The sequence below is a fragment of the Bos javanicus genome, chromosome 14 (assembly GCF_032452875.1).
Source record: "Bos javanicus breed banteng chromosome 14, ARS-OSU_banteng_1.0, whole genome shotgun sequence".
NCBI lineage: Eukaryota > Metazoa > Chordata > Mammalia > Artiodactyla > Bovidae > Bos > Bos javanicus.
Window position 1 is genome coordinate 37,314,205 of NC_083881.1, and position 16,152 is coordinate 37,330,356.

General features: G+C 38.2%; 1 protein-coding gene across 6 annotated transcripts in view; it reads right to left on the minus strand.

Moving 5' to 3' along the window:
- UBE2W (ubiquitin conjugating enzyme E2 W) overlaps positions 1-16,152 on the minus strand; it is a 119,490-nt gene that overhangs the window by 59,963 nt on the left and 43,375 nt on the right. For all 6 annotated transcript variants that reach the window (XM_061439017.1, XM_061439015.1, XM_061439013.1 and 3 more), the window contains one exon: positions 496-587. In XM_061439017.1, the coding sequence (XP_061295001.1) occupies positions 496-587 (92 nt within the window). The remainder of the gene's footprint in view (positions 1-495; positions 588-16,152) is intronic.

Consider the following 16,152-nt stretch of genomic DNA (forward strand, 5'->3'; position numbering starts at 1 on the left):
TCACCAACTCCTGCAGTCCACCCAAACCCATGTCCATCAAGTCGGTGATGCCATCCAACCATTTCATTCTCTGTCATCCCCTTCTCCTTCTGCCCTCAATCTTTCCCAGCACCAGGGTCTTTTCAAATGAGTCAGCTCTTCGCATCAGGTGGCTAAAGTTCACTTCAGAGCCTCAAATGTTTTTGAAAAATCTGATAAATAACCTCATACCAAACTACTCTATCACAGGTGAAGAATACTCCCTAACAAAGTCAGGCTAAAGTTTTTAACACGCTACTTCATCAGCAGGAAACTTTCATAAAACAAAACTGTGTTTTTAAATGCACAGAATAAGATATGTTTACTGTATTTACTTCTCAGTGGGAGAGAATCAGATAAAATATGAAAATAATTCTGACACACAGAAAATAATTCTGTATTTTTAAAATGAGTATATATTCATACTTACATTGATAACAAAAGAAAAACAAGTACTTTAAAACTTAAAATACTTACTGTGTAATTGAATTTTGAACACTCTTTTCATTTAAAGTCATTCCAGGAGGTGGGTCATTTTGCAAAGCCAACAGTTCTTTCTGTAGTCGTTTCTAAAAAAAAAAAAAAAAAAAAAAAGTATCATTAATAACTTTGTACTTTTTTTTTCTTACAACATAATATCCTTGTAGTCATAAAGTCTGAAATCCTTGATTAAATTTCCTCCAAATGCTCGTGCCTTTTCCTTTATAAACCCCTTACATCTATATATTTTACATGCCTGACTCTCACATTTTTTACTGCTTTCCTATAATTCACAATTATTATTTCTAAATATATTTGTAACCATTGATGCTATAAGATAGTTACCAAGTTATAAGGTTATAAATGCTTAAAAGTTTTAGCAGGGCTTCCTTTACTGGTTTTCAATGATAAAAATCATAGTTTTCCATAACTCTTAAAGAATGCATCATTTCAGACAAATAGGTTTTCCAGAAGAACTATAGAAAACGTCTTTTGAAAAAGTTTAAAATAATTTAAATTTTCAGCTATTTGTCTTCTTAAAACAGTATCATCCACATATAATTTAATCTTTCAACACCAGAATATACCAGAGCCTGAGATTACATAAAGTTATTTTTTTCACACATTAGATGCCCTGAAATGGCTATGTATTTGCATTCTATTTTGTATAGCTTTTATTGTTCAATTCTTCCCTTATTATTATCACTCGACATTCTTTTTCAGGACACAACAAAGCAAAATAAAAACCACAACGGTCCATAATTTATGGGTTTAAAAGCAAAATAACCGTTATTAGAAGTGCATGCAACATTATAAAGATTCTTAGTGAATATCTTTTTTTTGGATTAAAGTACACAAGCAGGATTTCCTTGGTGGTCCAGTGGTTAAGAATCAGCCTGCCAATGCAGAGAACATGGGTTTTGATCCCTGCCCCAGGGAGATCCCACATGCTGTGGGGCAACTAAGCCCATGTGCCACAACTACTGAGCCTGTGCACCCTAGAGCCCATGCTCCACAGGACAATCCACCAAAATGAGAAGCCTGAGCACCACGAGAGAGAGCCTGAGCGCAGCAATGAAGACCCAGCACAGCCACTAATTACAAGTTTGTTTAAAAATAAATAAAAGTGTACATAGTAAGTGTTCAGGAAAGAAAAAAAAGCAAGCACACAAGCATGGATTCCTATTCAGAACTTCAAACAACTCTACTTAAAAACTAGTTTCTGATTTTTCAAAATAGTGGAATATCACTATCAATATATCAATGTTTGTAGTTTTCTAGATCTTTTCAATTCATAACATCTTTCAATAAGCCTACCAACATCTAACACCTCTAGCGATTAGAGAACTCCTCCCTTTTTTGTTGAGACTCAATGGCTCTTTTACTTGGCAAAAGTGAAAACTTTTCCTCAAATGGTACAATACCAAAATTGCTAGCAACAAAGAAAATAAGATATTAACTGCAGTTTCTGATCTCAGTTGCCTTCCAAAACGCAAAATTACAAACTGAAAATTAGTTTAGAAAATTTTTAATTATCGAAAACTTAGAAATAAAGCTGCCTAAACAATGTTTTGAATAAAGAGGGAATATATTTGTGAAAAGTGTCTATGTAGAAGAGGGTTTTTAATTTACTTAACAGGGGCTTCCCTGGTGGCTCAAGACTAAAGACTCTGCCTGCAGTGCAGGAGACCTGGGTTTGATCCCTGGGTCAGGAAGATCCCCTGGAGAAGGAAACGGCAACCCACTCCAGCACTCCTGCCTGGGAAATCCCAGGAACAGAGGGGCCTGGCAGGCTACATATAGTTCATGGGGTTGTAAAGAATCGGACAGGACTGTGCGTTTAACACTTTTCACTTTCAATTAAAGTCAACAAATCCTGTAGGTTTTGTGATTAAGTCAATTTTCAAAAAAACTAGAGTGAAAAAAAAAAAGGTTTTGCTTTTTTTTTAAAGCAGGAATTCTAAGACGTCTGATATACTAACTTGCATGACGATTCTCTAAGGGGAGGAAGATAACATACAGGTTTCCAAAGTAATGGAATCCTCTCAGTGTAGGGCATCTTGGGCAAGTCTTGTTTCAATGACCACAGTTTGGGAAACAATGCTGTGGAAATCCTCCAGACCTTGAGAACTTCATATAAAACAGGGAAGACAGCCCTTGTCCACGAATCAGGATACAAAAGGTCGTCAACTTGCATAACCAGCTACCAAAAGAAACAGGATACAAAGGCAAGCTAAGAAGAATTGCCTTGGTGTAATTATCCCTAAAAGACAACATGACCAGTGCTGAAGAAAAAGAAAAGTTCTTCCTACCCCAATACTACTACTCGGAGAAGGCAATGGCACCCCACTCCAGTACTCTTGCCTGGAAAATCCCATGGATGGAGGAGCCTGGAAGGCTGCAGTCTATGGGGTCTCTGAGGGTCGGACACGACTGAGTGACTTCCCTTTCACTTTTCACTTTCATGCATTGGAGAAGGAAATGGCAACCCACTCCAGTGTTCTTGCCTGGAGAATCCCAGGGACGGGGGAGCCTGGTGGGCTGCCGTCTATGGGGTCGCACAGGGTCGGACACGACTGAAGTGACTTAGCAGTAGCAGTAATACTACTACTTGTATGTCCACAAAGAAAGGGGCCTGTGGTAGCCAAACTCCAAGAGAATCTCCAAGTAACTGCTTCCTGGTAGTCACATCCTCCCACACAGTACCAGAGTTGGTCAGTGTAACCAATACAATACAGCAGAAAGGAAGGTATGTCACTCCCAAGATTAGGTTATAAAAGATTGTGATTTATGTCTTGGTTGTTCTCTCTAGAATCACTTGCCATACTGTGAACAACCCAATTCAGAGGTCAGCAGGATAGGTTAGGGCCTCCTGCCAATAACCACGTGTCATTTGGAAGAATCTCCAATCTGGAATCTCCAATTCTAGCCAAGATTTCAGACGACTGCCGCTGGGGCCAATACTTTGCCTGCAAACTCAAATGAGAACCATTCAACTCTGGAATTACAAGGGATTTTAAGTGTTTGTTCTTTCAAACATCGCATGTTTTTCCAAACATTTCAAGACATTAGCTGGTGCATGTTTTTCACAGAGGGGGTGGAGTCACTACGTTAAAAGACAAGCCATGCCAGTCCCTTAGCAGTCTCTGCTACCAGGCAATAAACTACCTTGCACATTCATATTTCTGCAGTAGAAAGACAAAACAGGACTAACGTGGGGGAGAGGTGTTAATGAGTACTTACTAAGCACCCTAATAAAAACTAATGATTCACCCGTGTACTAAAAAAAAAAAGATAAGGTAGAAGGTCAAACAGTGTATTTGGTAGGTTCATAAAAACAGGGAATTCACTCTTAGGTGTATCCTTCCCAGAACAATAATTCATTAGAGAAGGCAGGAAGTGTTTTTGAGTAAGCCAACAGTTTCCCCAATGGTCCTCTGGCTCTTCTAAAAAACTGGTTCTAAGAACCCTGACTATGAGCAAAGAAGCTAAAAAAGGAGGACTTAAAGAGTTCAATATAAAAATAAATGAAAATTCATACTCCAGGATATGAAGAACTAGTATAACTGTTTAGAAATCATACCAAGCAACATCAACAGAAAGCTATTATCACATGAGGAAGCATTCACCTCCTGACTTTGAAGACTAAGTGTTAAAAGTAGATGTGAAATACTTGTGTTAGGATTGAACTCTAGCAAAATACCAGCTCATTAGACCATCAGGGCAACACTGGCTATTTCTCTAGGCAGAGGTAAAATAACAGCCTCGAACTGAGGTAACGGGAGATAACTGGAAAATATCTGCAGAAGGTAACTAAAGAAGCAGAACTACCCACAAACCATTGGGAGCTGAAGGGGGCTGAAAAATTAACAGTTCCAAAGGTTCACAGCCAAATATCACCCTGTCTCTTCCTGAATCGGAGAGGTACGAGAAAAGTAATTACACGTATTACAAATGTATCATGGTTCTCTGAATCTAAGACACACCATCAATTGTATTATTTTATGTGACACTAAGAAAAGAAAACAGCTACCAATTAAACGACAACACTCCACTGACATATCTTGATTTCAGATATGTTAAAGTAGGGAGGAATATACGCATTCAAAATTGTTAATAAAGGTCTGATTTCCCTAACTGTTAAGTATCAGAACTACTTGAAGAGTAAAAATTAATTTTCTGAGTAAACTTAATATGCCTAAAATGATTCTTCTCTCAATATTTAACACCTACCCCATAATGCATGATCTCAGTCGATCTGTAAATATGCACTTTATTCCCAGACTGCATAAAACAGAAGCACACCTGTGCTCCAAGGCAGAAAGACCAGGCAGGCCCACAATCTAAATGTTTGAGAGCATCCCAAATCTAGAATAACCTGAAAATTCTATCTAGCCCTCACGTGTGTTAGCTCAAGTCTAGAAAACTCAGAGGAGTTTGAGCTCTTCTAAGAGATCCAAACGGTTTATACACCCAGTGTGAAAGATCCTGATATATCTAAATACGGTGGAAAAAAAAAATGATTTAACGCTTTCAGAACTGGCCAGTGGCTCTATAGTCTAGACAGCACCTTCCTTTCTCTCTTTCCTTATGAATACAAATGAATCAAAGTGATATGAATCCACCGTAATTTACAACTTTGGGGGTAAGAAGACCACTGACCAATTTTGGAGTTAACTATTGTCAACGACAAGACACTGGGAAGCACCACGCAACGGAATGACATTCCCATATGTCATAATACTATGGTTGAGAAACTCCAGACTACTGCAACAGCTAGGATGTGTCACCCTGCACTCAAGACAGAGTGACAGAAGTTCAGTTCCTAAAACTTTTTCCCACTTCAGCACTGTGAGGAATTATTCTTGAGATTTACTCTCCCTTAGAACTGGGGCTTACTCCCGGGGTCCAGGAAAGTATTTGTGTAACATGAAAAGGCGGCCCAGGAGCTTAACACCCCCTCTTCTCCACTACCACCACTCCAAGAATCACTACAGCAGCTGTTTCACACCAAAGGTCAAGTGTAGGACAGAAAAAGCCCAAAAGAATAAAACAGATACATAATTACTTTTGGCTTTATGAGACTTAAAGCCTTTGAAAAGCTCAAGCCACAGTTTTTATACAATAGAGTAAAAAACTGTAATCAGGACTTCCCTGTTGGTACAGTAGGTAGGAGTCCACCTGACAATGTAGGGGACATGGGTTTGACCCCTGGTCCAGGAAGATTCTACATGCTGCCAGAGCAACTAAGCCCTCAGGCCACAACTACTGAGCCTGAGCTCCGCAACAAGAGAAGCCACAGCCACGAGAAGCTCACACACAGCAACAAAGCGCCCCCACTCGCACAACTAGAGAAAGTCCGTGCACAGGGATGAAGATCCGGTACCATCAAAAATAGTATTTTCTTTTAAATGGAAAAAAAAAACCACCGCAATTGCTGTGAGAACTTCCTGGCAGTCCAGTGGTTAGCACTCCATGCTTCTACTGCAGGGGGCACAGGCTGACTCTCTCATCAGGGAACTAAGATCCTGCATGCAGTGCAGCATGGCAAAACACACACACACACACACACACACACACACACACAACAAAACAGTAATCGCTATATATTCTAATCAGCCCTGTTCCATTTTCCCCAACTGATATTATCAATGCCCGTCCCAGTATAGACCCATAATGTTAAACCAAGTTTGAATATGCCATGTACTTCCCTGGAATGACCAGGGAATGATATATAATGGATAAAAATGAATACTTTTAAATATCAAAAAATTTTAAATGAAAGTAGTAAAACTCTAAACTCTAATACGGATCCCTGACATTATGTGTACTGAAAATAATTTAACCTGTTAATAATGATTATTGTGACAGCCTCAGACAACAGTGAGGTCTACAAGCCCACCTGACCCTTCAGCATATAGTTAGAGTAGCTTGATAGCCCCAGTTCTCACATTTTAAACTGTCATCTGCTCTTTGATTATCAGTAACTTGTCATTAATACTTAACCTCTAAGCACAGACATTCTCTTTCTTTCTCTTTTACTTGCTGTTTTCTTTTTTTTTTTTTTTACTTGCTGTTTTCTACTTTGGAGCCACAACCTCCCTTACCAAGCAAAAAGGTTTACTTATTTTGGTGACTACATTACATTTTTTTTTTGGTATAACACATGTCAACTAATCTTCAGTGATGGCATTAACACTGACTAACATTTGTTGCTTCGTTTGCTCTTAAACCAGACTATACTTCCTTGTTGAGACTAACTGGAGAAATTAGGAACAAGTTTACCAAGTCCTCATAAAAATGAAAAGCACAGCCCAGTAATTAACAGGTCCACAGACCACATTGTGAAGCATGGTCCTAAGCCATGAAGTTTCATCCCAATGAGGCCATCTTTGCCTCTTTGGCTCCTGATCATTTTCATCAATCCTAGTGCTTTATATATTAGTTCAAGTTTTTGCTTTTTCAGACAGCTGAGGATGATGGGTATTACTGTATTAAAAAAGTACCACTATAGTTGTTTGATAGTGAACAACACTGTTCAAGTTGAGGAATACCACACTCAGTGAAATACTCTGAACAAACAAACAAAAAAAAGACTATTTTAAACAGCATCCTAAAAAGTTCATTCATTCAGAAAACGGCTCAGCTTCTAAACTAATGGGTTTGTGTTAAGTACTATCCAACACTAATACATGTTGAAACCAAGGTACAAAATATTTAAATGATACTCTGACATTATCAATTAAAAAAAGAAAGTAATATATCCCTCTTAGATACTAAAAATGACAATGTATCAATGGACAAACTGACAAGATCCCTGGTTGTGTAAAGCTTAAACTCTAGTGAAGGAAAAGACAGTCAATAAATAGTTAAAAAACAAGTACATGTGTGGTATATTAAAATGTGATGAAAAATGGAGCAAGCTAAGGCGTTGGAGAGTTAGGTCTCACATCTTGTTAAATTTTATTTAAAAGTGACATTTTGAGAAACTAAACGGTAGAAATCCTTATTTAGGGTAGGAAGAAATACAAACTAAAGGGGGGAAAACATTAAAAATGTGGAGATATACAACAATGATTGCTAATGCAACTGTACTTAAAATGCCCAACATGTTTTCTCTTAATTTTATCTAACAATCAACTAAAGGTGGAAAATAAACAATAGGAGGGTATGATGGAAAAAAATTAGAACATCATACACATTAACATGGCACAGCAGTAAAGCATACACCTGCAATGCAGGAGAGGAGGGTTCAATTCCTGGGTTGGCAAGGTCTCCTAGAGGAGGAAATGGCAACCCACTCAGGTATTCTCGCTTGGGAAACCCCATGGACAGAGAAGCCTGGTGGGCTACAGTCCATGGGGTTGCAAAAGAGTCGGACATGACTTAGTGACTTAGTAACATCATTGTTATCATCAATTAATATCATTACACTAATAAATTACTACTTCCCCCAACGATATTAAACAATTACAACATTTTTCTTTTTTCAAATGAAAAAGGGTGAGATGACACAGCACTGAAATGATTTTACCTTATTTAAAAATTCGGTAGAATTTGATTCATGCAAATTAAGAAAATACTTCCTTTCCTTAGTATACTTCTACAGCTCTTAATTCTAACATTTATTTATTGAAACTTTCCCCCCTTTAAGGAAATGGGTAGCCTTTTAGGAAATGGGTAGCCTTCAACAAATCAAGGTGTTCACTCTTATTTTAAAGTTAATATTTTTGGGAATTCTCTTTCAGTCCAGTGGTTAGGGCTGCCAAGGGCCTGAGTTTGATCCCTGGTTGGGGAACTGGGATCCCACAATTCACCAAACAACTAAGCTCACACTGCAGCTACCAAGCACGAGGGCCACAACTAGAGAGTCCACACATCACAGTGAAAGACTCTGCACAACACAACGCAAGATCCCTTGTGCAGCTACCAAGACCCGACACAGCCAGATAAATAAAAAGACTAAACAGAATTTTATTTCTAGCACAATGCAGATACTCTAAATACTTCCAAAGAAAACAAAAATCAAATGAACGCAGGAACTTTGAAATATTCAAACGATCAGGGCTGGATTTCATTTTGGAGTTCTCTACCAAACCCAAGGGGTGCAAGACCAAGAAATATGGAATCTCTCAGAAGACCTGCATAAAACTATGATCCCTCAAACCAATGGTGAATAAGATAAAGGGCACAGAAAGAGAGAACAATGAAATCTGCCTGTTCAGAACTTAGCAATGGCTAGAAGAAGAAAAAAATGTCTCCCATGAAATGTCTGAATCTCAAGCAGATACCCACATGGCTCTGTCTGAATTCCCCCAGAGAACCTAAGGCAAGAATTTAATCAAGTGGTCAAGGAAGTAACACCCCAGGCAACAGGCAGAAATAAACAAAATATCCTGGGGAATATAAATTCTATCCACTGAGGCAACAATTCTTTTTTCAGAATCTAGAAACTTAAAAAAGTAATAAGACCCAAATGAGAAGTTATTCAGAAGAAATAGCATAAAATACCTGATGCAATAAAGATTTTTCTAGCTGGAAAAGCACTAGATCCCCAATTTACTTTATGTTCTTGTAGCATCTGTATAACTGTAAGCAACTCTAAGGCAGAGATTACTATTTACCTTTGTAATCCTAGCATCCAAAACTGTATGTGTCAGTCACTCATATCCGACTCTTTGCAACCCCACGGACTGCAGTCAGCCTGGCTCCTCTATCCATGGAATTTTTCATGCAAGAATATTCGAGTGGGTTGCCATTTCCTCCTCCAGGGGATCTTTTGAACACAGGAACTGAAGCTCCATCTTCTCTGGCAGGTGGATTCTTTACCACTGTGCCACAAAACTGTGCCTGACACATAATGCTTTCCCTCAGTAAAATTTTTTTTTTAATTAGTAAGGATGCTGACTGCTTCACTGTATGCAAAATCCAGAAACAATATAGGTGCCTATCAATAAGTCTACAAATTGTGGCATATAGAAGTAAGACTATACAACCATTAGGCTTCCCAGGTGGCTTAGTGGTAAGGAATCCATCTGCCAATGCAGGAGCCTTAAGAGATGTGGGTTTGACCCTTGAGTCTGGAAGATCCCCCGGAGTAGGAAACATCAACCGGCTCCAGTATTGTTGCCTGGAAAATTCCATGGACAGAGGAGCCCAATGGGCTACAATTCATGGGGTTGTAAAGAGTCAGACACAACTCAGCATACATAAGCACACACACAATCATTAAGAATTATGTGGGACTTGGCTAGTGGTCCAGTGGTTAAGAATCCACCTGCCAGTGTAGCGGATATGGGTTTGATCCCTGATCTGGGAAGATCCCACAAGCCGTGGGTCAACTAAGCCTGTGAGCTCCAACTATTGAGCCCCCACTCTAGAGCCTGCGCTCTGCAATAAGAGAAGCCATCACAATGGGAAGCCAGAGCACTGCAATGAAGAGTAATCCACAATCTCTGCAAACAGAGAAAGCCTGCACACAGGAAAGAAGATCCAGCACAGCCAAAAATAGATGAATAAATAACTTTTTTTAAGCTATGTCTTTAAAAGAAAAAGAATGATGTGGATTTCTGTGTACTAACACCAACAGAAGAATCCCCAAACATACTGAAATGGAAAAAAGCAAGCCTCAAAAATACATGTAATTTCTTTATATTAAAACAAAAGCAAGAGTTATACAAACATCATATAAATGCATATGGAAAGGACCAGAAGCAAGCACATCCAACCATTTTATAGTAGTTCCCTCCTAGCAGTATAAATAGAGAAGTGGCTACCCATGTTTGCACTACATACTTTTATATATATATTTATATACATATATACTTATATATGCTATCACTTCATGGCAAATAGGGGAAAAGCAGAAACAGTGACAGATTTTATTTTCATGGGCTCCAAAATCACTGCAGATGGTGACTGCAGCCACAAAATTAAAAAAGACACTTGCTCCTTGGAAGAAAAGCCATGACAAACCTAGACAGCATATTAAAAAGCAAAGACATCACTTTGCCAACAAAGGTCCTTATAGTCAAAGCTACGGTTTTTCCGGTAGTCACGCACAGATGTGACAGTTGGACCACAAAGAAGGCTGAGAATGGAAGAATTGATGTTTTCAAATTGTGGCGTTAGAGAAGACTCTTGAGAATCCCTTGGACAGCACGAAGATCAAACCAGTCAATCTAAAGGAAATCAACCCTGAATATTCACGGGAAGTATGGATCCTGAAGCTCCAATACTGTGGCCACCTGATGTGATGAGCTAACTCACTGGAAAAGACCTTGATGCTGGGGAAGACTGAAGGCAAAAGAAGAAGGGGGCAGCAGAGGATGAGATGGTTGGATGGTATCACTGACTCAATGGACATGAGTTTAAGCCAACTCCAGGAGATAGTGAAGGACAGGGAAGCTTGGAGTACTGTCGTTCATGGGTTGCAAAGCTGGACATGACTTAGCAGCTGAACAACAAACAAGAACAACATTAAAAAATGGGTAAGTTCTTTAGTTAAAAGTTAAATGGATGGTGAAAATATATAGTTTCTGTGATTTTTAAAAGACATAACTAAAACGTAAGGACAAAGAAAGGTTCAAAATCAAAGGACAGAAAAAGACATCAGGTCAAATGAAAAGTTGATAATAGCTGCACAAGTATCAAGTAAAATTGACTTTAAGACCAAAAATACTAACAGAGATTTAAAAAAAAACAAACTACATAATGGTAAAAGGTTCAGTTCATCAAAAGTATAAATATATCCAACTTAGCTTCAAAAACAAAGGAAAATTAACAAATCTACCTTCATAGTAGGAGATTTTATTAACATCTCTCCAAGTAATAGAGACAAAAAAGCCTGTAAACTATTTTTGCCAGACTCCCCTGTCTTTCACTCTGCCAACAGAAGGTACTGGGGGGAAAAAAACACAAGACAAAAGGAGAAGAAAAATGTCATTTCCCCTCCCATTCTTTCCTGGTTCTGATACACCCAAGTGAATGAGTCTCCTCCTACTGAAGTCAAGACCAGGCAGCTGTAGAACCAGGAGTGTGCATGGTTCTACAAAGTAGCAGGAACTCATACCAGTATCTCCAGCAGCTTAGCACAAGTACAGGCTCTTTAGTTCCACCCACAGAGAGTAGCTTTTTAGACAATAATCTCCCTCTCCCTCTCAAACCCTTACAACTGAAAACAGTGTGGCAGATGTACTAGAGAAGTTTAAGAGAATGAAGCCCAGGAGGCCAAACTGAAAACTGATCGAAGGATAAGAAGTTGAGACATTACTAGTGAACAACCAAGATACAGAACAGACAAGATTTAGTGGTAAATGATCAAGAGAAGTGAGAAGGAGGGGAAAAAAAAGACTCCAGGTTAGCTTAAGTGATGGTAGAAATATTAATTTGAAACATACACAGCAGGAGGAACAGGTAGAGGAAGCTAGTCTACGTGGGGATGGAGGCAGATGAGATTAAAATCAGTTTTGGATGTGCAGATTCAAGCTTCTTGAGAACATTCAGAAGGATAGACAAAAACAACTGAATCAACCAGAGCTGAAGTCTGGCTGCTCCTTTTAAATGAACTCTTTAGGCTAGGTATCCTCTCTACCATGGGCCCAATGGATCCATGATATATACTTTAAAGCAGCTTGGCTCCAGGAGGCAATGAGTTTACAATGATAAAATCATATCCAAATTTCTCAAGCTACTTCAGAAGTTATCTGTCTGGTGTTCTGGAAATTAACACTCTAAATAAAATATTTAAGCTACCCAGAAACCTTGACTCTGGATGAAATAAAATACAATTGAGAGTCTACTGTCCTGCCCTTGTGATCACTACATTTCAAGCTCTAAGTGAAAAGCAGTAATTATCATTAAGTCTGATAGAGTCAAGGTCCCATTTTAGGTAACCTTTTTTGACAGGGGAGGAATATTTAAATTCCTCCCTCCTTGTAAATGTACAATTCAAAATTTTTTACCTTTCAGATATGGCTATGCTGGGCTACATTCAGAGATTCTGATAACTATTAATAAAGCTACTGAGGCAAATAAAATATCATAAAGCATAAGACAACTATATAGTGAGAATGTAGATTATACATGATTTGGCACACACTAACTCTTTTTTTTCCCCTTTAATTTATTTATTTGTGGTGGGTTTTTCTCTAGTTGTAGGGAGTAGGGGCTACTCTTTGTTGCAGTGTGCAGGTGGCTTCTCTTGTTGCAGAACATGGGCTCTAGGGCACGCGGGCTTCAGTAGTTGTGGTACCTGGGCTCTAGAGCACAGGCTAAGTAATTGTGCCCACAGGCTCAGTTGTTCCACAACATGTATGATCTTCCAGACCAGGGATCAAACCTGTGTCTCCTGCATTGGCAGGCAGATTCTTTACCACTGAGGCACGAGAGAAGCCCTCAAGTCTTAAATAAATATGCTGAGTGCAAAGTCTGGTTTGACCTACAAACCAAACTGCAGATCTATCACATGAGGCAAGAGTTAGGATATAGGGTAATAGAACTGGTTACTTATTTGTTAAAAATGTAAGCAAAAGTCAAGCCTTAAGAGTAAAAGTGCATGGTCCAGTAGTTAGGACTCCACACTTTCGATGCTGGGGACTGGGGTTCAGTCCCTGGTCAAGGAACTAAGATCCTAGAAGCCACAAGGAGCATCCCAGGAGGGGGAAGAAAAAGTTTAAGTGCTAAAAGGAGTATGTTCAACTGGAACACTCAACATCTGCTTTCCAGGAGCGTATAGTACGTTTGACTTTGGATAAATAATATTGTCTTAATTTCTATATAATTAAATATCTACCTCATGCTCAGTAGCATCCAACTCTGCAACCCCATGGACTGTAGCCCACCAGGCTTCTCTGTTCATGGAATTTCCCAGGCAAGAATATTGGAGAGGGTTGCCATTTCCTTCTCCAAGGGATCTTCCCAACCCAGGGATCAAACCCACGTCTCTTGCACTAGCAGGTGGATTCTTTACCACTGAGCCACCTGAGATTGTGGATTGTGGCTAACAGAATGAGATGGGTCAGCAAATATAACAATATTTTGAAAAGTTTAAATAAACACACTAAGGCAGTATTAAAATTACAGATAGCAACTAAAGCAAAGATATGAAATAAAAATATCCTAAAATTAGGATAGTAGAAAGAACTTTATTAGAAAGTGCATGAAAATATGTATCAACTTCATTTATTTGGGGGAATTTTTTTTTTTTTCTTTTAACCCAGCCCCTTGGCAGTGAAAGCTCTGAGTCCTAAGCATTGGACTGCCAGGGAATTCCCTAGAGTGATATTTTAAATAACAAACTTCAGCTTTTCTTTCAACTGAAAAAGAAGATTCTCTCCCCTTCTCGAATCCTTCCACCTCTCTCTGGACCTCATGCCTTACCAACTCATCCAGGATATTGTTCTCAGAGTCAATAAGGTGGTTTCTAGTAACTTCACTCTTTCCCAGTCCATAACCCCTTCCTTCAGTCATCAACTGGGTCTCCCCTAGCTTTAAAAGAGCCATGATTTATTTTCTCTGTCAAGTTCTTCCTTTCATTGTAAAACTCCATGAAAGAAGTGGGGGAGCCAATATCCACTGCCTCTACTTCCCCTCTAACATATCCACTTAAAGCTTCAATTCCTGCAAGCTTCTGAGAGTTCAAGCCACTTGCTGATTAAATCTACTGGAGGTCTTATTTCACAGATTTATCAGTTACAATCTTTCATGTGAAGAGCTTTCCCTCTTTGATTCTATTATGCCGAACTTGGCTTCTCTTCCTATTTTTGCTATGGTTCTTACGTTTTACTTGCTGGGCCTTCTTTTTGTAGGTACTCACACAGCAAAAATTTCTGGTACTTTTGATGCCACAACTTTCAATTCACTATCATCAGATATTTTGAAAGCTAGAAAACACAGATTCTATGACTTAGTAACACCATTCTTGAAAATTTACCTTAAAGAATAACACAAAACTGGGGGTGCGAGGGAGAGGAAGCAGCACACACGCAGCTTGTAATGGTGAAAGTGTGGACACAGGAATATGGCTACTTAGAGCGCAACATACTGTTAGAACAAATACTGATGCTCAACTCTCTATACCAAAGGGCAGCTTCCACAGCTTTTATCTTTTAAGTTTTACAACTTCAAAAAGATTCTATAAGATTCTTTGTAAGCTGTAAGACGAGACGGATCTTAGTTACATGGATATATCCTTCTTGCAGATTTAGTCTCAAAGGAGCACACATCTGGTAATTTATAATTTACTGAGTATGACTCAGTTATAATACTGAGTAATGTTACCATACTCTTCTAACAAATACATATTTTTAAAGATGTACTGTATTCCTCCTACAATTTTACTGTTCTAGGTTCAACATTTTTCAATGAACATAAAATCTGGTTTTGCAATGGAATCCATATTAGATAAATAAAAGATACTACAGATAATTTAAGAACATTTTTTATTCTGTCAAGTAGAGTTATCTGAAAGCACAAATAATAAATTTAAGTTAGGGAGACCATTTCCCAAATTGCAAGTATACCCTAAGTGTCATATCTAGGGAAGTTACCTAAGTTCTGGGTCCATTTTTTCGTTTTAAAAAAGGATTATCTCTGAGTTCTTTTAAATCAAAAATTCCAGAACACAGGTTACTCTATTTCAATTTTCACAAGTTAAAGCTTCCTCCATATACTGTTCAGTCCAATTCAATCATATATACCTATAGTTATTTTTCTGTAGTTTTACAATGTAATGTAAATGATGTAAATATTCTCATTATGGTTTTAAGTACTTCTCAGTATTATAAATCCTGTGTGGTACATAATATCCTCATCTAATGTGAGCAGGGTTGTTTATATACATTCATATCCCTACATATATCTTTTTACTCCAAACAAACTCAGAAGTCAACAACTTACAATACAAGGCCATTACAATTATTTTTTTTATAAAACCAACAACCAGGTTTTTTTCAGAATAACACGAAACTCTACTTTCTTGAAAAAAAATAAAATTAAAGAGAACATCAAATGTATTTATACCAAGATTCACTCTAATAAGGAATGTAGAAATATGAAAGTATAAACGACTATAATTTATAAAATCAATTTTGGCATTCTACGATATTAGTTTAAGAGATTATGTACCTTTCAACTGTTTTTCCAATTACAAAAAGAAGAGCTGCTGAGTTTTTTTTTAAATTTAGTCTTAATTTTTGCCAGTTTATGAGGATCTAAAGTAAGTTAATAAAAATTATTTAATGTGGGAGCATGGTTTCCGTGGTGGCCTAGTGGTTAGGATTCCAGGCTTTCACCACCACGGCCTGAGTTCAACCTCTAGTAAGGGAACTGAGATCCACGGCCAAAAAAGGAAGAAAAAAAAAAATTCAATGTATCTATATAGGAAAATCTGGTTTCAGTCAGAACCCAATACAACAGTCTATTTTAGAACAGGTGATACAAAAAAGGAAGAAGCAGTAGCTAATAATGCTACTTTTGCAATGCCACTAACTGTCCTGGCTTTCTCTAGTACTTCCATCACTGTCATTAATATGAAAACTAGAGGCTTGCCAAGATTGAACTGGGCTTCTATATCCTCATAGGGGTTGTTTTTTGAGGTAATGTTTGTTTTGTTTTTGGTAGACGTAGTCCAAATTGACCAATTCTTCCATTATA